The sequence below is a fragment of the Procambarus clarkii genome, chromosome 70 (genome assembly GCF_040958095.1).
Source record: "Procambarus clarkii isolate CNS0578487 chromosome 70, FALCON_Pclarkii_2.0, whole genome shotgun sequence".
In the NCBI taxonomy this organism is placed as follows: Eukaryota; Metazoa; Arthropoda; class Malacostraca; order Decapoda; family Cambaridae; genus Procambarus; species Procambarus clarkii.
Genome location: NC_091219.1, coordinates 27,777,505 through 27,800,074, shown reverse-complemented (window position 1 = coordinate 27,800,074; position 22,570 = coordinate 27,777,505). Strand labels below are relative to the sequence as shown.

At 38.8% G+C, this 22,570-nt stretch overlaps 1 protein-coding gene across 5 annotated transcripts in view; it reads right to left on the bottom strand.

The window, feature by feature from the left end:
- Positions 1 to 22,570, bottom strand: part of LOC123775358 (uncharacterized) — a 49,384-nt gene that overhangs the window by 14,079 nt on the left and 12,735 nt on the right. For 3 of the 5 annotated variants that reach the window (XM_045770496.2, XM_045770495.2, XM_045770493.2), the window contains exons 9-13: positions 22,361 to 22,473; positions 20,762 to 20,924; positions 19,820 to 19,894; positions 17,405 to 17,642; positions 16,721 to 16,786 (exon numbers count right to left, since the gene is read on the bottom strand). In XM_045770496.2, the coding sequence (XP_045626452.2) occupies positions 16,721 to 16,786; positions 17,405 to 17,642; positions 19,820 to 19,894; positions 20,762 to 20,924; positions 22,361 to 22,473 (655 nt within the window). Of the gene's footprint in view, positions 1 to 3,073; positions 5,721 to 11,375; positions 12,922 to 16,720; positions 16,787 to 17,404; positions 17,643 to 19,819; positions 19,895 to 20,761; positions 20,925 to 22,360; positions 22,474 to 22,570 lie in introns of those variants that run through there. The other 2 variants (XM_045770494.2, XM_045770490.2) reach the window with 2 other exon arrangements.

Sequence of the window (22,570 nt, the reverse complement as noted above, 5' to 3'; positions counted from 1 at the left end):
TAATAGACGTAGGATTACTGAATTGTCTCAAGCATAGGTTAGACATATGAATGGGTTAAGATGAATATCAATAAAAGCTGCCTCATATAGGTAAATAGGCCTTCTGCAATTTCCTTTATTCTTATGTTCTTTGTAAATATGATTTAATTACAAAATTGAATAAGAATGTGTGATCTATTTCTATGCAGCAACAGGCTACAGAAATCAATATGAATGATAACATCGGGGAAATTGAAGCCTGATCAACCAGGCTGTAACTCATACGTCAGGCTGCAAGCAGCTGTGTCCAACAGCCTGGTTGATCAATCCAGCAACCAGGAGGCCTGGTCGATGACCGGGCCGCGGGGACGCTAAGCCCCGGAAGCACCTCAAGGTAACCTCAAGGTAGGGGATAAGGTAAGGATGGAAATTATGAGAAGTCTCAAATTAGTACAGGGTACAGTGAAAGGAAGCAATCCAATCCCATAATAATTTTTTTTAGCCAGAAAGAAGATATCAAGAATAGAGAAAAGGAGAGAGAAAATAAATGAATGCCAACATTACAAGGTACTGTACTGGATGTTGAGGATTAATTAAACTGGATTAATCCATTTCTGACCCAAAAAAATTAACTTTAAAGTAAATTTTATACCTAATTCACCCAAATCTTCACTACTAAATCATGTAAAAGTTATTATTTACCTTTACTGATGACTCTTGTTGGCGTATGGAAGATGGTGAGGAGGGGGGGGGGGGGATAAGGAGAGGTGTTTGGAAGGGGAATCCCCTTCCATTATAACATCAAGCAGTGATGACTTTTCTGGGGTAGTCTCTCCTACATTTTGCCGGCATACCACTAGGACCTGCTTGTACCTCACTGCTTGATTTTCTCACTATAAAACGATCCATAGAGGATTGTTTTCCCTTCGCTGTAACAATTGTCTGTAGTGAGGCATCACATTGTCATTTAAAAGGTTAATGCAACGGCCTACCACAGCTTGCTCTGGGCAAGTCGTTTCAACAAAAGTTTGCATTTCTTCCCACAACCTACACCACTTCCCAATTGTTGAGGAAGGGACATTCTCTACTGCCTCCTCCTCCTCTGAAGACATTTCCTCAGCTGCCTCTTGTTGCTGCTCCTTGTGGTCATTCTCACATGTGTTTTCTTGGCTTGAACCTTACCACTGGCTTTCTTGGGACCCATGGTGAGATATATAATAACAAATTTTATGTTCAAATAGCCAAAAATCTGAAAAAAAACTTTTTACAAAGAATTCAGGCACAATTGTCACTAGGTAGGAGGCACTGGTAAACTGAGGCGCAATCACTGTGCCACCACGCGCTAGGATGGCCATACGTGTATCAACAAACTCATTTCCCGAGGCAAAGTTCGTAACCCGATTTGAATTTTCTGAAGAAATTGGGCTCATAACCCGAAAAGTTTGTAAATAGGGGCATCCGTAAGCGGAAGCGTCAATGTAGACGAAGTGTTTCAAAAAAAGCAACATAAGAACTACAAAATGTTAAACACTCGGAAAGGACCTTTCCAAAGATGATTACAAGACACTGAAAAAATCTTGAGTTAAAGTGCTAAATCATAACAGGAATGAGGATGTGAGAAACTATTATTATTAATATATATATATACTGTATACAGTATTTTTAACAAATTAATAGAACTGAGGAAACCAGTGAAGTGGTATATAATATGGTCAAATTCAAGTAGGAATAATTATTTCTGAGTCTGAAAGTGATAAAACATAATACAAATGTGTTGAATTTTATACAGCTATTGATGGAATAAGATCCAAAATTCAAAATTAAAGGATGTGACACGTAACATTAACCCAGCCATTATTGCTTTAACTGTAACAAACTGGAAGAAAAGATTTTAAATGAGATGGCATTTGCAGAGCTACACTGTATGAAGAGAAGATGGGAAAAAATACAGATGGTAGTGCAGCTATTTTGATGAAGGACCACATCAGGGTAACTGAGAACACCACAAAACCCACATAATGTACAAGTTGTGAAAGACAAACTATTGTTCAAAATCAAAAACTTAAAGAGTGGTCCCTCCCTTAACTTAGCACAGTTATCATATTAACATATAGTACTCCGGGAAAACAATAAACAGAGGGAAGATCTCAATAAGAAACAGGATGGGCTAATATCCATCCTAAAAGGGGCACTCCTAAGGCAAACTGGGACAGCACTAAATTATTTATCTTGGGAGATTTTCAATTGGAAACATATCAACTAGAGAGACTTATTTAGTCTCTCAACTAGTATCAACTTATTTAGAGAAAAAGTAACCATAACATGGCTGAAAATTAATATCCAACCCACACATGTAGACAGATAACATCAACAGTATATAGGATGTTAGTAAACATAAACAAACCATTAAAGAATCCAAACAAGGAGGCTTTCCAGTCCATACACAATGCCTCTTTCAGACCATTACTCGAGTATGCTGCACGAGCATAAAACCTCTTTATGAAGCATAAAAAGAAACTTGAGAAAAGTTCAGAGGTTTACAACTAGTCAGAATTGAGAGGCCTCAGTTATGAGGATAGGTTGAGAGAACTCGCCCTCACAATCTTAGAGAGAAGAAAAGGGGATATGATAACTACATAAAGGATTTTGAGGGAAATAGACAAAGTGGACAAAGAAAGCTTATTTCAAATAAAACAGAGGTAGGACAAGGAAACATCAGGGAAACTGGACGTGCAATTGAGGTGAAGAGATGCATTGAAGTTATTGTTTCCTGTATGGGTGGTCGGCAAGCAGAATACACTGAAGGAAGAAGTTGTTGAAGCCAATTTCATCCACAACTTTAAGAAAAAATATAATAAAGATGTTAATGTTCGGAGAGATAACCAGTGTGTCAGTTAGAAGTGGCTATGAGGCGGGGTATAAAGAGCTAGATCTCACTACCCCATAGTAACCGATAGGTAAGCATATACGAAAAGAAGGAAAGCGACAACATTTGCTCCATCCTGGACACTTAGGTAATTAAACATCATGGGGCTTGAGATTTAGTATATAAACCACAAAATGATAAACACAAATAGGCAATTATACACACAAGAGAGTGTTATATTTATTGAATATGATGTTCACAAACATACTCTATAATTAATAAATCTATGCCAGTATAGTTTCAACTCATGAATAATCTCGAAATGCATAATTATTTTTGTACTACTGTACCTATAGAGCACCGACATGCTGGGAAGATACAGTGCATGGCTCCTTTAGTCACCTCTTAAGTCCCAGGTGTGCACTCATCTCTCTCGTTTCTTCATATTTCATTTGACTCACTTTATCCCAATGTTGCACATCCTTGCAATTTGGGAGTAAATTTACATTTACGTGCTATACTGCACTGACAAATTATAGCCACTCTGATGCGAGTGATGTTAAGAGAAACTTTGAGAAATCAGAGTTCTCATCTCTCTGCATGTCACCGATAACATTACCAAGTGACAGTGAGAAAGCCCAAATATGCTAAATCTGTCATCTAATCATTTGGACTGAAGACCAGTGACAAAACTGAGGTGATCCTCTCAAAGGTAGTTTAAAAGCAAATATAAATTCTCTGCAGTAAGTCCTCCATTACCATAAGTAAAAATTACATTTTGCATGTTAATGTTCACTGTGTATATTTAACATTTTTGTTGTTGCATGTATCATACCATTCATTAGACTGATGTACATTTTTCAATAATAAATAATGAATACCTTTTCATGGGTCATTATATATTATTATACATAATTATTCATTCAGTTACAGAATCTTATATTAAAAAGAATCCTACTGTTGAATTATTCCCATGTTTTCAATTGCCATAAATCCATCAGAAGTGCTCAAAGTATGTGCTGAAGTGAACTGCATGTTGGATTGGTTGTCTTTCAACTGACAGTCAAAACATGAACACTTTAACCCTTAGACAGCATACACAATGAGCCAAGTAGAAACAAGAAATCATAGAAGATAGTTAAAAGTAGAGAAAACAATAGAAATAAGCAAAGGTACTAACAGATGCTCAGTAGCACAATTATTAATTATTGAAAATATATTGAATAAATAAGGTTTCAACTAGCAACTGATTTTGTGCAGTGATTATTAACTGCATAACTTGAAAACATGCATAAACACACACAATCCAAGTAGACACCACTCGGGACGACTTATTCTTCACATGTACTAAAAATACAGTACTGTATATGGTCACTTCGTTCCTTGCAATATTTAAGCTTATGGAATCTGCATACACTAACAAATGGACATCATTTTTAATCTTGACTGAGGTCTACTAATGACCAGTTTATTTCCAGACTAGATCGAATTTAATTCCTTAAATATTAATTAAACTGTCAAAATTCATGTCTCATATTATGGAGGGCATTACACAAAGATAATTAATGCTTCAAACCTCATTGAGTGCAGATCATGGATAAAGAGGGTTATTTAGAAGAAGCAGGTTTCCTTATATGACTCGGATGAACTTGACTTTGGTGCTGATAGAGTAAAGTCTCTGATGTAAACATGGTGTGGCAGATTGAGCATGGAAAAACATTAATAATACGCTGACCTCCAGCTTCATCTGAAGAAACAAGAGGATCTGTATTGTGCTCCTCAGAGCTTGTGCTATACACTTCATACACCACATCAGATGCTTTTTCATCACACACTACAAAAGTATCTCCATCAATATATATTGTCTCTAAATCAGATTGTGGGTGGTATGTCTTTGAGGAGCCTTCTCCAAGCATGCTGTTCGATATGCGAGAGTACTGAAAGCGGACGGGGCGACGTGTAGGATGCGGTGTAATGATTTTTTCCTCTGGCATTTTGTTTTGTTCTCCACTACTGCTAACAATTTTGTGCTCCATGCGCATGTGTGTTTTCAATCCCTCAGACCCTCTAAATTTTGCATCACAGGTAGTACACTGATGCACATAAGGCAAATCTGAAATATCTCCATGCTTTTTTATATGTCCCTTGAGGTTAAAACCTGTCATGTGTTGAGCACCACACACATCACAAATGAATCGCTTATCATTGAGATGAACAGCACGAATATGTCGTGCCACATGTTTATAGGCTTTGAAGGCAGCTCCACAATAATTACAAGCATAGTCTCGATCGTCTTGATGACTGCGTTGATGGTCTTCATATGCACCTTTGTGATTATAAGCTTTACTACACACTTCACAGAAAAAACGACCTTCATTTGTATGGATGACCAAGTGATTTCTATACGATTCTGCTGTTTTTAGACCTTTACCACATTCTGGACAAATAAATTGTCTCTCGTCAGTGTGCACTTTCATATGCCGCTTCAGGTATTCTTTAGTAGGTCCTTCATACGTACATTTTGTACACTGATAACGGCGTGGTGCACCGTGCTTGAACATGCGATGTACTTTCAAACTAATTTTTTGTGTGAAAGTTTTTCCACAGTCTGCACAAGTATGTTCACCTTGCCAAGGTGCTACACCCAAGTGAATGTGACTGAAGTGTAAGTCAAATTTTCGTTGGGTACTAAATACCATGTCACATTCATGGCAGGGATGCTCCCGTCGTATCCACCTTGTATCTCCTTCTGGGCGCCGACGTCGCCCAAGTGTTTTACGTTTTGTAGGAGTCTCGGGGTCAACAGAACCTTCCACATCGGCCTTGCTGCTGCTCCCTATCCCTGCCCCAGCCTCTCCAGCCGCCAGCGTCTGTTCTGCAATGAGAGGCGGCCGTCAGACAGAGGATGGGGTGGGCACTTGATGGATAGGTTGAGACACCAGCAGGGCACGCTCTACCCAACAGGCACTTTTAAATACAGTACTTAGTTTGCAAGCAAACAATGGTTTGCATGCATAAAAATAAACATGTACATACAGTAGCAGCGTTTAAAAAAATAACACATTTTTGTTTTCCCAATTACAGTATATGTTCTAATTAAAGATACCTGGTGGCAATATTTACATGTTCTCTAGTAAATAGACTTCTTTAAGTCTATTTACTAACCTGGATGGGGTTCTATATTTAACTAAGGACTACATAAAAATGATTACTCACTCCACTATAATTTCTTAAATATACAAACAAGTAATAAGTAAATAATAAAATGATATTTTGTACAATAGCATCATAACATAAGGAATGTAGTTTTAATATTATAGTGCAGAAAAAGAAACGTCTGACAGCAAACACTTATACTCTATATAGTTATACATACTACCTACATATATACCTGGAACATACCTGGAGGGTTTTTTGGGAGTTCTTCTACCGGCCTGGGGCCAGATATATTAGTGTACTCATCCTAATATCAATCTTACTGAGTTAAGTAAGGCCAGTTGGGACAAAATGTACTTTTGAAGGCAATTACCAATGGCAGGCCAATGGCATTTTTTCAGTATGATTATTTAAAAAGAACTCGGAGCACACTCAAACCTTACTAGATATTCTTACATGCACAAATCTTCCCATAATATAAAGGAAGTAAAAACAGACTTGGCATAGGAAATTACAAGCTCTCAGCATGAAGGCATATAAATGCTGCAATATCAAGTCCTCACAAGCCACTAGGGATGGATTTCAAGAAAATCTTGGCACAGGCCAACTTGCAAATGCAGTACAGTGGAACTTTAATTTGGTGAACCATATTTGACCATGACCTAATTCATTGTAGCTAGAAACTCCTTGCAGCTGGAGAGACCTTCAAAAGGCGTTTGCATGATACATTTGTTAAAACACAATAAATATACTGTACTGTACTGCTACAACTGATTCTCCAAAATATTTAATTTATCTATGAAAATTCTTAAAATGTGATCAGAGCCATATTGAATGAGTTACCATTCATATCCTAATATTTTCCATACTCTACAAGGGAAATATTAATTGGAACCTATCTGCTTGATGAGTTTCTGGAATTCTTCTACTTCCCAAGCTCGGCCCGAGACCAGGCTTGACTTGTGAGAGCTTGGTCCAGCAGGCTGTTGCTTGGAGCGGCCCGCAGGCCCACAGTTTGATTGGTCTGACATTTCTTGAAGAAAACTACAGTATTTACATTTCTCTTGAAGATGTCCACGGTTGTTCCGGCAATATTTTTTATACTCACTAGGAGGATGTTGAACAACCGTGCAGCTCTCATGTTTATACAGTGTTTTCTGATTGTGCCTATGGCACCCCTGCTCTTTACTGGTTCTATTCCACATTTTCTTCCATATTGTTCACTCCAGTATGTTGTTATTTTGCTGTATAGATTTGGGACCTGGCCCACCAGTATTTTCCACGTGATTATTATTTTATATCTCTCTCTCGTCTCCTTTCTAGCGAGTACATTTGGAGAGCTTTGAGATGATCCTAATAATTTATGGGCTTTATCGCATCTATGTATGCTGTATTAGATTGGATTGTTCATCCTATAGGATACCTGTTGTCCCAGGTTACCTGTTGAAGAGTTCTACACGGGTGAGGCTTATCTTGAGATAACTTTGATTGCTAAGACTGGTGCTAGCAGCGGCCCGCACGCCAACAACTCTGCCTTTAACCATTCACCCAACATGCATTCATATTGTTATTCAAGTGAACAAGAACCCATTATTGTACAGACAGTTTGAGATGAAGGAATATTCTGTTTACGGCCATAACACTCCTTAAGATCGCTCCAGACGACCTCCAGGAATCATCAAGCATCTACTCATCCACTTACAGAACCTGTACATCTTTAACAATCATGATGGCTTCGTTTACATTTGTTACAGTTTTCGAGCTTCGAAACATCACAATCCGAGGTTATTGTTGTTATATCCAACCTTGTAGTTCTTCGCACTTCAAGGATGAGTGCACAAACCCTCCCCTCAACATGGAGTGTTTATAATCCAACGTGGAGTCCTTTATTGAGGATTCCAGTTAGTGTATGGAAGACGGTGAGGAGGAGAGGTGTTAGTGTTTGAAAGGGGAAATCCCCTTCCATCATAACATCAGGCAGTGATGACATTGCAGGCATACCACTAGGACCTGGTTGTGGCTAACTGCTTGCTTGTCTTACTAAGAATCTGTCTAAAGACACTTGTTTTCCCTACATTTTAACACTTGTCTGTAGTGAGACATCACATTCATTCACTATGAACGATCTCTTGTTTTTCCTCTATCGTCATCCACACAACTATTTTCTTTGCTTGAACTTTACAATTGATTTTCTTGGGACCCATAGTGTGATATAAAATAAAAATTTTACTGTTCAGAAACCAAAAAAAAAGCAGAAAAACCATGAAATTCTTTACAAAGAATTCAAGCGTGGTCATCACTAAGTAGGAGACACTGATAAACTGAGCGTGCCTCGCCTGCGTCTAGCAGAACCACGAGCTCGCTCGACCTATACAAGTATCAACAAACGTTGGTGTACAATGTTTGCCTTGGAATACAAGTCAAATTTTACAAGGAATTTGATGTCATATACCAAACAAATTGTAATCTAGGGCAGCCGTAAACCAAGGTACCACTGTGTAGATATAGTGTATATATGCAGTGTAATAACATCAAAAACACTGTTTTATTGTTCTGAGACAATAATAATTGTATCACTAATATGCATACCATATTTTTTAGTACAGTGATGGTCCACACATTATTATATAAATTTATCACATTGCACACTATTGAATAATATTACTGCAAAAAAATAGAAAAACAATCAGACACCTTGAAATAATTAAGTAATAATATGTTTGTGGCAGCTCCTGCCACATGGCTTGGCTGGAGCAGACTGCCCCCTCCAAACACACACACTGAAACTACGACGTTGGTACAACGTTTGAACAAGTTTTAATTGTAACAATGTTCTAATACATCATAAACACATTAACCCAAGATGTAAGAACTTTATTACAAGTTGTAACAAGCAGAAAATAGAGACAGTTACGGTTTGTGTTTCAAGGGCCTCTAGAGCACTACTCTCTCAATGCCTGCATCATGCCACACTTCCTCACCTCGTCACTGCCAGAATATGTCACAGACAATTTTTCCCCCATGATCAAGGAATGCATTTAAACAATATTAAAGGCAATTTTTTTTATTTTTTTTTTATTTTTTCTTGTGAACCGGGATTGACAGCTATTGACACTAACAGTTGCGCAGCGAGAGGGTTAATGTGAAAAAATGCCACTTTATGGAATGCTTAATAGGAAAAAATAGGCCCTATACAACCTACAAATTATGTGAAAAAGTTTTGAAGTATTCTGATAAAAAGATCTAGGGGTGATTCTAGAAAGAAAACTGTCACAAGAGGACCACATAAAAACATTGTATGAGGAGCCTATGCTATGCTTCCTAACTTCATAATTGCCTTTAAATACATGGATGGCAAAATATTAAAGAAATCGTTCATGACTTGTGAGACCAAAGTTGAAATGTGCAATGGGTGTAGGGTGCCCATATCTCTAGAATCACATTAATAAACTTGAATATGAGCAAAGACATGCAACTGAACAGCTTCCAGAACCAAGAAACAAAAGCTATGTTGAGAAGCTAGAACAAAATAACAACAGGAATCAACAAAATTGAAGAAGAAGAATTCTTGTAACCAACAACTTAAAGAATAAGCGGGCCAAGATTCAAACTTAGGAAACAAAGCTGCCAAAAAAACGTTTGAAAGCTCACTTTTGCAAACAGATTGGTAGATGGTTGGAATATGTGAAAAGATGGTGAATGCCAAAACCATCAGTAGTTTCAAAGTGTTGTATGACAAAGAGTACTAGGAAGACAGGACACCATGTGCATAGCACCCACCTTGTAACTACACTTAGGTAATTACATATATGAAATGAAAGTGGTGATGTTTTCTGCTCATCCTGGACCCTTATCAAATTTTTATGACACGATAAAGGTCCAAGAAGGATCGAAACGCATCATTTTCAGCCACGTTATTGTCACTTTATTCTCTAACATGACCAACTTGGTTTGGTTTTATATGTGGCTGTAGCATCCACATTAGATATAATGTGGCAGCCAATTTAATTATCCCCAAGCTATTTCACATACTAAGAAAATTTATTCTAAGCAATCAAAAGTTCCCAATAATCTCCATAACTGCTAATGGCACCTGCAATCATAATCACTCGCCATTAATGACATCTGTAACAAATCCCCAAGGTTTCCACAAATCACTTAGGGTAACCAGAAGTAACCTGGAGCTTCTCATCGGGCCAAGAATGATCAGCTTGCCAAATAAAAAAACAAACTAGGTCCAGCACAAAGTCAGATGGGCGCCACTATAACATGGTTGAAGATTCAAACGTCAGTCTGGTTCCAACTCTCACCAGATACTATACGCCTCCCTCCAGAGCAGACAGCCAATCCAGGCCTTACTCGAGCTTTCTGTTCTCTCCCTCCTTCGAGCTCTGCATCGTTGGCCTCACCCAAGCTCTCTGCTTTTGGCCACCTTCAGCACCATGTCCTACCTGACTACAACAGTTTGTAGCAAGCATCCTCGTCTCAACCTATCACATCATTATCATACCATTTCTAACATTCGACTGCTGTAATCAAACAATACTAATCAAAAATCATCATACTCTTTGAATATAATGATTAAGCTTACTTATCTTGATTATATGGGGAAGGACCCCTCACGGGATAAGCCAGACATCAGGATTAGCAGAATTCTTACATGGGAAGTTCAAAATTACAATATCCAGAATTTCTTGTATCACAATCAACATAATTCAAATTTCCACTTACACTATTAATACAAAATTAATTTAAAACAGAAACTTCAGCTTACCTTGTTGTAGTTTGTCTTCTTGTTTGATACTGAAGACCTTGAAATGTGTATTTCTTGAAAATTTACATAACCTAACCTCCAGTCAACTGGATTTCTGTCCAGATACGGCAAAATTTTGCCAGAAATTTATCTGGACTTGACTTACAACTTTGTGCCAGTCTGCATTAAATAGCCAAATCTCAAATTCTTTGCATTTCTGCTTGAATATGGTTAAGTTTGGCAGAAAATTATCTGGAGCCGATTTTGGCCAGACAACTCAAATATTTGGTTAAGCAGACTTTGGAGAACCGAGTGTATACAGTACCACCCAAAATCTTTTGTTACATAGCCATAAATAATTATAAACAGGGCTTTTACCACTACTGGACATTTATGATATTCTTATTATCAATGTGCATTATGCACAAAATACTGTACTACTTATCACAAAAAGATGGCGGCTGCATTTTAATACCCATGTACTGTACTCTTCCACCATCATAGTACATTTTTCTCACTTCACTTCCCACTTTATATACACAGATTGTTACACCCATATATGATCCTTTCATCATCCATGCATGTATGTTAAAATTAAAAAGTAACAAATAAAATGCATTGTTAATACATATTGCTTTTATAAAGTTCCTACAGAAATAATGATATCTTTAAATAAATAAAATACTGTACTGTATAGTGTTACAGCATTGAAGGCTTAAAATAAAAAAATTACATACAAAATTAGACATTTTTACAGGCATTGAACTTGTGAATATCATGAATATGCCATAAAAGATATGGACAAACATACTAGTAATATGTATTTCAATATTTACATACAGTATCTGATACAGATAAGAGTACCAAGGCTTAAATATTCATTCTTTGTGAGATGTCTTAATATGGGCAGTAAGGAGGTCTTGAGATGTGAACATGGAGCCACAATAGTTACAGTGATATACATATATGATGCTAACATGCTGTCTGGGTTGCTCTTCACCATTATCTTCAACAACAGCCTCAATGGCTTCAACACAATCTTCCTCGACTAACAGTGAACGCTCAGTCTGGTAAGCTACGACCTCGGTCCCTCCCTCTTCGATTATGTGTTCCACATCAGCAGTGTACATCATTTGCTCTTTTTCAATTTCTTCCATTGGAAGTGACTTGGACTTTCTTCTATTGTACATGACTGAAGCTACTGAAGCTGGACGAGCTTCTGATTCTACCTTAATTTGAAGTGGCTGGTACTCTTGTGAATGCACAATGCGTTTATGACTACTTAACCCAGCATCACTGTAAAATTTATATGAACAAAACTGACATTGGTATTTTGCATTTGTACGGTCAGCACGTGTATGCTTCTTCATGTGACCCCTCAGATTGTAATTGGTCATAAATCTTGCCCCACATATATCACATATAATACGCTTGTCATTCAGATGAACTCCTCTTATGTGTGTCCGTAATGATTTATTTGTCTTAAATGCAGTTTGGCATATATCACACCTGTAGTCTCGCACATCAAAGTGACTTCTATAGTGATCATCATAGTACTGTTTGTGATGAAAGGCCTTTTTACATACATTACACTGGTATCTACCTTCATTTGTATGTAGGGCCATGTGATTTTTGTAGGTGTCAGTAGTTTTTAGTGCCATACCACAATATTCACAAGAATAAATTCTATCATCTGAATGACTCTTCAAATGTCTTGCTAGTTTGGCCTTTGTTACAGCTTCATAGTGACACAGATGACAAGGAAACTGTTTAGGATCACCGTGCTTGTGCATCCGGTGAACCCTCAATCCAACTTTTTGAGTAAATGTTTTGCCACATTCTTTACACAAGTGGCTTCCAGTCCATGGAGCAATGCCTAGATGTATGTGCTGATGGTGACGCTCCATTTTAAGCTTAGTGGTAAAGACTTTGTCACACTTGGGGCAGCTGTAAGATCCTCTGAGCCAACGGTCGTCTCCACCTTTACGAACTCTCTTCATTATTTGTCTCTGTCTCAGACTACTATATCCCTGTACTTTTACTATGCCTCTCTTTGATATACTTATTTTAGCTCTATCACAGTCCTTATTTTCCTCCTCACTATCCTCACTCCCTGATCCCCTGTCCGCCTCCCGGCCTCCTGTTTCTTCCCCAAGACATTCTCGCCCTGGAAGGAACAAACACAAAGTGTGAGGGGAGGCGGAGGGAAACAGTCTGCACAGGCATTTCAATTTAACTAAAACCCATTAACTGTATTTTCTTTCAAACAATTCTGTACCAAAAAAATGTATAAATACAGTAATACAGTACAAAATTTAACTGTGAAATGAAATCCATGTTAGAGTTTGTCTCCCTGACAGTCTTATATTTGCATAGACAAATTGTGTCAAATGACAATTCAATACAGTACAATAATTACAATGAGAACAAACAAAATTCTTTTGATATTTTCCTTTTTGTCAAATATTGCTAATACTCCTAATTTTCCTTCTCATCCTTTCCCCCTCCCCTCATTTATTCCCCACAGAAAACAATGGTGTAAGAATGAGTGTACCACTGAAGATGAAATTTGAAATACAGTGTAGAAATTCAAACACGCGATGCGGATTGGATGAGTGTGTAATTATGCATACACTCCACCGTTTACTCATACCTGACCATCCACGGATGAGAGAATCTGATATGCTAATGGAGGGATTACTTATATTCACCTCTAAGCTGTAATTAACACTTTCGCTGCCTAATGCCGAATATTACGTCATAAAACCAAAATACGGAGTATGCAGGATGACGTAAACGGTGTCATGCACAAATTTTTGCAATGGCTTATTAAGTATAAACATTGTGGGTGAATGAGTTTAACATTGAGTTGTGTGCTAACCGGGAATGCTCTGCCTACCTTCCAGGTGCGATTTGGGTGCCCCGCTGGGCCAGCAAAAGTGTTAAGGAGTAGCAAATATAATAATGTAAAAGATTTTAATTACAAAAATATAAACTGAATGACTTTCAGAGCTGGAATTCAAAATCTAAAGGAAAAATTCATAAATTTGATATGAAAGACATTAAAATATTACCGAAAGTAACATTCCATCCAATGTGGATATAACACCTATAAGAACAAATACTTTGTTTGAACAATATAAACCCATTCACAAGAATAACCATATAAAGGCATTAATAAAGTCAATGTGTCAATAACACAAAATAAAATGGAATATATAAGTAAGACTGACTACCTGCCTACCTGTTCATGATTCCAGGAATCAACGTCACTGCGGCCCGGTCTCAGGCCAGGCCTCCTGGCTGCTAGTCTGATCAACCAGGCTGTTCGATGCGGATGTTTGCAGCCTGATATACGAGTAACAGCCTGGTTAATCAGGTATCCTTTGAAGGTGCATGTCAGGTTCTCTTTTGAACACTGCAAAACGTCTGCCAGTTTTGCCCCTTATGTGTAGGGAAAGATAAAAAGTCTTGGGGTCTTCGATGTTGGTCAAGTTCTCTCTCAGCATGCCTAATGCACCTCTACTTTTAAGTGGGGCTATTTGGGCACATCCTGCCATGCCTTCTGGTTCATGTGGTGTTATTTCTGCCTGCAGATTTGGAACCAGTCCTTCTAATATTTTACAAGTGTAAATTACAATGTATCTCTCCCACCTGCACTCTAGGGAACACAGATCTAACATTTTTAGCAGTCTCAATAATTTGAATGTTTGTTTGGATTCTAGTGGTAAAAGATCTTTGCATGCTCTCCGGGTCAGCAATTTTTTCAGCTTTTAATGGGGTTGATAGTGTGCAACCTTCCTTCACTGGTTTCCTTCACTGGTTCACAGGTTCTAACTCTGGTCTCTGGTAAGTCAAACAAACTCTCACGACTGATGTAACTTGTAGTATGGATCAATCTCAGCGAGATAGATACAGGAAGCTACCGAGGGGTTCCCAAGAAAACCACATTAGGGTTACAATAGTTAAATTATTCATTTTTGTTATTATTCCATAGATAATCCCATTGTCAGGGACAGGATGTCTATACTGTACTCAGGCTTGTATCGAGGTCTTCCCCCAACCCACAAACGTTGCCCAAGTCTCGGATAATATTTATCGCTCGTGAGCCCTACCCCCGTGGCTATAGTATAAATGTCTGTACAGGTATAAAAAAAATGTACAGATAAAACATCTAATAATTTTCCTCTTTCCCATTTACACTTGAGATTTACTGAGGAAACTATCATGTAAACATATATTTATTACCTATAGTTTACTTACCTTTGGTTGCTTAAGCAGTGTCCACCTAACCTCTTAAATGCTCAATGTTTTAAATTAATAACCCTTCAACACAGCAGCACTCCCAATGTACGTGTTCCTACACTCTGCTCTTTCCTACGTTCATCCTGCCTCTATATATAGTTACTCTGCCTCATGTGTTATACCAAACTCTTTGAATAACAAACAAAATAAAAATTCTATCAAAATGGATTCATTTATTTTTTGGATTTAAGCTTTATCTAAAGTACTAGAACTGCGAGGTTATTCAGTACCATGGTTTTCCTAGAACACAATCTACAAATTGTTTTACACCCAAGCCTGCAATTACTGCTGACTATCCAATCATCTTGACCAGACCACACACTAGAAGGTGAAGGGACGACAACGTTTCGGTCTGTCCTGGACCATTCTCAAGTCGATTGAGCACAATCAATCGAAACCGAAAGGGACCGAAACGTTGTCGTCCCTTCACCTTCTAGTGTGTGGTCTGGTCAACATACTTTAGCCACATTATTGTGACTCATCGCCTGCATCCAATCATCTTGCTTAAACCCTGGTTCAGGATTTAAGCCCAAGTCCTCCTCACCCGCAGTGGAACGAGTGAGAGCATATGCCACTACACCCTTGTACGTACTCCTTGCTCACTGGGTATATTAACCCCCTGGGCTGCATCACTGTTTTTACCTGACATTCCCTCAGTTCCCAAGAAAAAAAATTCTTCTATATTTTTTCCTTCTAATTCTGTATGGTTAAAATGCACTCTCTCATCACACAGAAAAATAATTGCATGTGGCTTACTTTGGCCATAGTGAAACCTAGAAGTCAGCCAATTCATTAAGATTCATTCACCCAAGGGCAGTCTGTCCAACTCTGCTGTGGTGCTGGAATTGCCATGAAAATATTTTTACATACCGGTATTTATTTCAATGTCTGATTTACTTTTTCCTTGTATTTTTCCATTATTATTTATTAGTGTGTCATTTGAGAAATTTAGATATTAAATTTATACATTTAATAATTTATATTTCTGCACAACAGCAGTATTACTATACAACACTTAATATTATTATCAGATTCATACCACTAAATTACAAATACAAATAATTTTCCACATGTTTTTATAAAGGAATATGAGGTCACATTTCATGATGGGTAAATGCACGAAATTGCAGCTGTGTGCTGCGAATGTTTGCCTCCTACTGTGAACATCATAACCAGCACTGAACTCACAGAAATCTGACCCTTGTTCATAGTCTTTATCAGTCAGGATCTTCTGTGACACTATCAATGCCAAATAATCACAGTTATTTATTTATTTCATCCATATTAAGTGATGCTGTGGGCACAAGCTGCACGACAGTGATGTGAGCTGTTGTAGCATGCACTACCCGTGGTTGCCCTGTCAATAACGAGGCCTCGCATCTAGGAGGGTTGCCTAAGATGTTTTCCCAAGATGACTGTCTGTTTGCTGGAGGCTTGAGGAAGCAAATGTGAGCCCTGTATATGTGTTGGACTTTTATGTGGCACTCAAAATCGTCCCTGTTTGACTTGCTGCAGTGTAGTCAGATATGCCACAGGCATCCCTGCTTGACTTGAGCAGCTGAAGGGTTAAGCCCAGTACAGATGTCCTACACTTGGCTAACACCTGATGCACCTTAAAATTTATAATACTGTATTAAACATTGACAGAAGCTATTTCTTACCTTTTTTACTTCTTTGATTGACTTTCTTCTGTTTCCGCTTTGATGATGAAATTCCAGAGTCACTATCTGAAAGTGTCAAATAACAGGAATTGTACTTACTTTTTATTCATTATCAAGATAAGAATATAAAAATAAAAATCTGCAGTAAAGCTACTGGCCCATGTAAGGCAATTCCTAATCCTACTCAACCAAACTCCTTTATTTATTTATTTATATATATATATATATATATATATGTATGTATGAATGTATGTATGAATGTATGTATGTATGTATGTATGTATGTATGTATGTATGTATGTATGTATGTATGTATGTATGTATGTATGTATGTATGTATGTATGTATGGAGGGCCAGGTTCTGGCTTATGGTTCCCAGTAGGCCCAAATGAACACCACAACTGATGGCACCTAGACATTTGGCACTGTATCAGCAATGTAGTTTCAGGGAACCACTGGGGCTCTTCCAGGAAGAACCTACGAGCCAATTATAAATTCCAAAACATTCCGAAATACCATGCTAACTTGGTCATTAATATCAGATCTTAATACTCGGTAATCTCCACAACAGAATCTACTGAACATGTTGCCCAACATGTATATCTGTTGAGAATGCCCATGAGTGATGTGCAACACTCTTACAAATATACTTTTTTATTTGCTTGCAAATACATATTGTCTCACCTCTTTTATTGATGTTCCAATCCTCATCGTCCAACTCTTGGTCTTCTTCCTCATCCTCGTCGGGTTCGGGAAAACCTGGATGGAATTCATCATCATCTATTTCAGTCGCCTCCTGCAAACCCAACCCATCTGTATCATCCTCAACCACATCCTCGTCCGGTTCAATTTCTTTCTTCCATTTTGTGTTTTCCTGCCAGAGTTTTGGAGTAATTTCTCTCAACCCTGTCATTGGTGCTTCCTGTTGGTAAATAAAACATGAATTTGCAATTTTTTATTGGTTGTATGTGTATCATATCTAATCTCTGTTATGTAACTATCCAAGGTGTCATCTCAAAAGTAAGCAAATTGCACAAGCAGCAGAATCTTAAAAAAAAAACACTGTATGCAATGAAATACTAATGTCTGGGTGAGCCCCAGGTGGCTTCCCTAAAGCTACCATACCCGATGTAGGTGCCATCAAGTGCAGAGTTCTCTGGTCTAGTGGGGACCTAGAGCTAGAACCTGATCCCCTCACAAGATGTGCAGGGAGCCATGGCATTAATATATTAAGTTATTCATTTATGTCACCACCAAGGGAAGCACCCAGAAATTCAGCTAGACAAAAACCACAGCTGGCTGTTTCTGATATCTGCAGACTTGGAATAGCTGTAGAACTCCCCAACTTATGTAAACAAATGACCAAAAAAGTTATAACCCGGCACCTGCTCGTTTGCACCATCCTTCCCCTCATTTGGGGTAGGAGAGGGGGCAGGCCACAGCTCACAGGCTGCTCCACCGTCAGTTCGACAAATGATGTAAGAACCAGACTTCCTGAAGGAAGTTCTACATATTTCTACTTTGTGGTTCTACTTTTATATACTTCTACTACTGAAGTTTTACTTCCTCAGGGAAGTCAGTGTCAGGGAGCCATCAGGGCTCACCCAAAAATTGGCATATCATTACATTCAATGCTGTTTTTCTAGGAGTCTCTTGTGGCTTCCTGAAGCTATCTACCCATGGAGAAGGAAGAAATGGGCATACATTAGGGAAAGAGGGAGCACCACAAGTATCAAAATGAAGACCAAGACCACTGGCCTAGAAAGCTGACCCAAGGCCATACAGGGGTAATGAGGCCTGGGAACACTGTCCAAACACAGGCCGCCAACACCCCGGATGACCCCAAAACCTCCATGCCCGAACCAGCTAGGACAGGAACATGAGGACAACTGAAGACATCAAAAACCCCTGAACCCCACTTATGTGAGGAAAAACAGCAGGCTGGCAAGCAAGGAAACACTGCAAACAACCCAAAAAAGGAAAAACCAGGAGATTAAACAACCCATAAGGCAGTCACTGAGGCAAAGCCAGTATCACAAAGGGCATGGCAGAAACTGCCACCCGAGAACAGGGGAAGTGCCCCCGGGTTGCACCAACGAGCCCTAAAGACGCAATGACCCTTCCAGAGGCCAACCTGCTCTATCTCAGTCAGAAAGCAACAAGGAAACAGCCCAACAGGGTGAAAGGCCATAAACCTGAGTGAGAGGAAGGCAACAAGCTTAGGAATCAGCAACTGGAAACAAGACAAACTGAAGGGTACCCCAATACTGAGCAGAAAAGAGAAAAGAAAAACATGGCCAGAAACCAAGCCAGCCCAGGCATCACAAAGCATGCCGAGGGTGAACAACATCCAGAACCAAAAAGAGTCAAAGCCTCGAATGTAAACAGCGGGTAACACAACTGAGCTACTTATAGCCCAACTGAGCTACAAATAGCTGAAAGTAGGGAACATAACCAGCTGGAACGTGAATGGGTTGCATAAAACCCCAGCAGGCTACAGAGCCCAACAAGGTAGCCTTGCCCTTAAGGCCCTAAGCAACACCACGTATGACGTATGGAGACCGAAGCCAGAATGACTAGGACCACACCAAGGCATCCTCAACTTAGAACTGAGCTTGGCCAAGCCAGATGACCAGGTACACCTCCCTCCTTCCCCTAAACAAGGGGAAAGGTGGAGCAATTCACAAAATTTTGGTGGTTTGTTTTCATTCTTGGGGTAAGTTTTTTTGGCAATTTTGAGGCTAGTCTCAATTTTAAACCATGAAATAGATGGTTTTGGCTCGTCTATCTTCCTGGGTACTTTCCTGGTGGTGGCAAGTATGATTAAAATTTAAATGTAAAGTTTTCATAGGTCATCGCTCCTTGTGCCTCTGTAAAGAGGCCAGGTTCTGATTCGTGATCTCCAGTAGGCCACTACAACTCTAACTGATAGCACCTAGTATTGCAGCACTAATCAATGCATGATAGCTTCAGGGAGCAGACGGGGCTTCTCCCAGAAAGTATTAATTAAAGTGTTATATCAAAGAATTATTAACAAAATTCCTGTATTCCACATTCACCATAGCACAAGTATCACTAAAGTATAGTACAAATACTTACTACTTCTGGATGAATTACATTCTCTATTTCCACTTCATCGTCCTGACTAGATATTAGAATAATGTCCTTGGTCCCCTGAAATAAAAATTTACATTGAAAATCTGGTAAAATAGTTAAATGAAAACATAAAAAGGTTAATAATGATCATGTACAAAATGACTGAACAAATAAACTTTTATACAAGTACATTTATATACAGTTTGCACAATCATAAGAATCACCCCCAAGGAGAGCACGGCACCCTGCAGAGAAGATAACCAAGGGCAGGGAACAGTTTTGATGACACCACAAACTGAGGTGGGCAAGGGAGACAGATTTGACCAGCACAACATCTACATCAAATGTAAGGAAGAAACAGCTACTGAACACAGAACCAGCAGTCCAACGAAAAGCTAAACAATTAGCTCCAATAGATAAATTTAGTCTCGCAGGATACCAGATGACGTGTCCAGACCAAGATCGAGCTGAGAGTTGGCAGCGTCAACTAGAACACGAGTGGATGGCGGAGACATGGGAAAAGAAGTGGATGGCGGAGGCATGGGAAAAGGAGTGGATGACGGAGGCATGGGAGAAGGAGTGGATGACGGAGGCATGGGGAAAGGAGTGGATGACGGAGGCATAGGAAAAGGAGAGGATGACGGAGGCATGGGGAAAGGAGTGGATGACGGAGGCATGGGAGAAGGAGTGGATGACGGAGGCATGGGGAAAGGAATGGGGGTTTAATTGTTTGGTAGCTGCTTAGTTTTGTTTTGGTAGTCTGGTACTTTTCAATAACATTTCTCAGAGTGTCTTCTGTGGTTTCCTATGATTGCTTTTAGGGGCTTGCTGCCCCAGTACTTAGGAATATAATGTGAATTTTTTTTTATTGTTTACTTTCAGATGTGTTAATTAAGAAAATAGGACAAACAATTTAGCTATCAATCTATTTTCATCAATATTTACCTCCAAGCTATCTCTCTCCAACCCACTAAGAAGTTTGAGGACATTTGTGGCATGGGTGGGTTCCTGTACATCGCTCACCAAATTTCTGAAGTATTCACTTAGCACTGGGTCACACAACTCCCCTTCTATTTTGGCTAAGTAATCAATCAGAAGTTCTTCTAATCTGTAAGAGAAGAAAAACACTATATTGTAAACAATTTACAGAAGGTATGGTTGATTCACACGAGGGCAATCAAAGACATTATATTCTCCCCTATGCCAATGTATCACATGAAGAAAATATGAAATACTCTTATTACATAAAAAAAATTTAGTTATCACACCTTCAAGCCAGTTATATGATTAAAAATGTAACCACTAGTTTATAATGATTACCTATGATGATTTTCAATATTATATGCATTATCACAAACAATGAACATCTATGATTATTAATAAATACCATAAGTATAATTATAATGATTACCCTTATTATGCTTAATCAAATACCAATGCTGACACCCCCAAACGAGGTTGTGAGTGACCAAGCAGATCCCTTAAAAGAATATAAAATGGCAAGATAGCAGGCAATGAGAACCACAAAGATGTCCTACACCTCATCCCACAGAAGCAGCACGACTACCTTCCTTACATAAGTTTCTAAAGGCAGTTCTTATGTTGGCCAGTCTAGCGAATGCCGCTGATGATGTGGGCCTATTGGGACAGGTTCAGTGTGATATCAACCCCTAGATCTCTCTCTCTCTATTTGACTCTTGCAGGATTCCACCTGCCAGATGGTACCTTGTGTTCAGCCTTCTGCTCCCTTCGCCTAATTTCATTACTTTGCACTTTCTCAAGTTAAACTTTAGTAGCCATTTTCTAGACCATTCCTCCAGCTTGTCTAGGTCATCTGTGGAGCAGCATAGTAGTTGCTCAGCTCATATTGGAACAGAGGATAAGACAACATGTCCATTTGAGCAACAGATCTTAAGAGCCAGGAACAAAACTCCAAGGAGCATCAAAAGGCAGCCAAAGACTGTCCCTCTCCAATGCAACCCCATTTTCCTGAGTCTCTCTTCAACTGAAGGAGGAGAGGGACCTGGAACATTGTCTACAGAATCCTGAGTACTGGGCCTGAAGTACTGAAAAGAAGAGACGCATCTTCAACCAAAGAGAGCCCTCAGGCACACCGAAAGGATACAAGCTTGAAAACAATTCATAAAACATTTGTATTGCATGTTTGGTAGTCACCTCCAATCACATATGAAAGCATCGAAGGGCTTTAGTCAGCTGTGATTACACGTGAAAGAATGAAAATACTTAAATTTCTTAGAGAGATCTTCTCAGGATCTATTCTGAATTGGATTTTATATTCATCACTGACTTCCTCAGCACATTATGACCTTGCCCGAATCTTATATGTGTAGTGCAGTGCTATACTGCATCACACCCTCCTAGCTGAACGATTCATGTCCCAAGGACTTGATAAGATTTTGCCTGCAGAATACAGGCAAATCAAAACTTGCCTTGTGCAAGTGCAAAATTTTGCACTTGCACAAGGCAAGTGCAAAAAAAATGGAAAGGTAGTAAAATGTTAAGAATGGTCCATCCATTACTTACTTCATCCAGTCAATAATGGAGCAGTTTGGGCAGGATATAAGGGGCTCGGTTGATAAATTGCACTGCACCTTCACCTCACGTAATGGTTGTTTTAAAGAACTATGAAGTGCATCCTATAATAAAAACATATAAATGTCAGTACATTAATAAATCAGCATACAAACTAATTAACATATTTTCTTGCATATAAAATACACCTACAGTAATTTA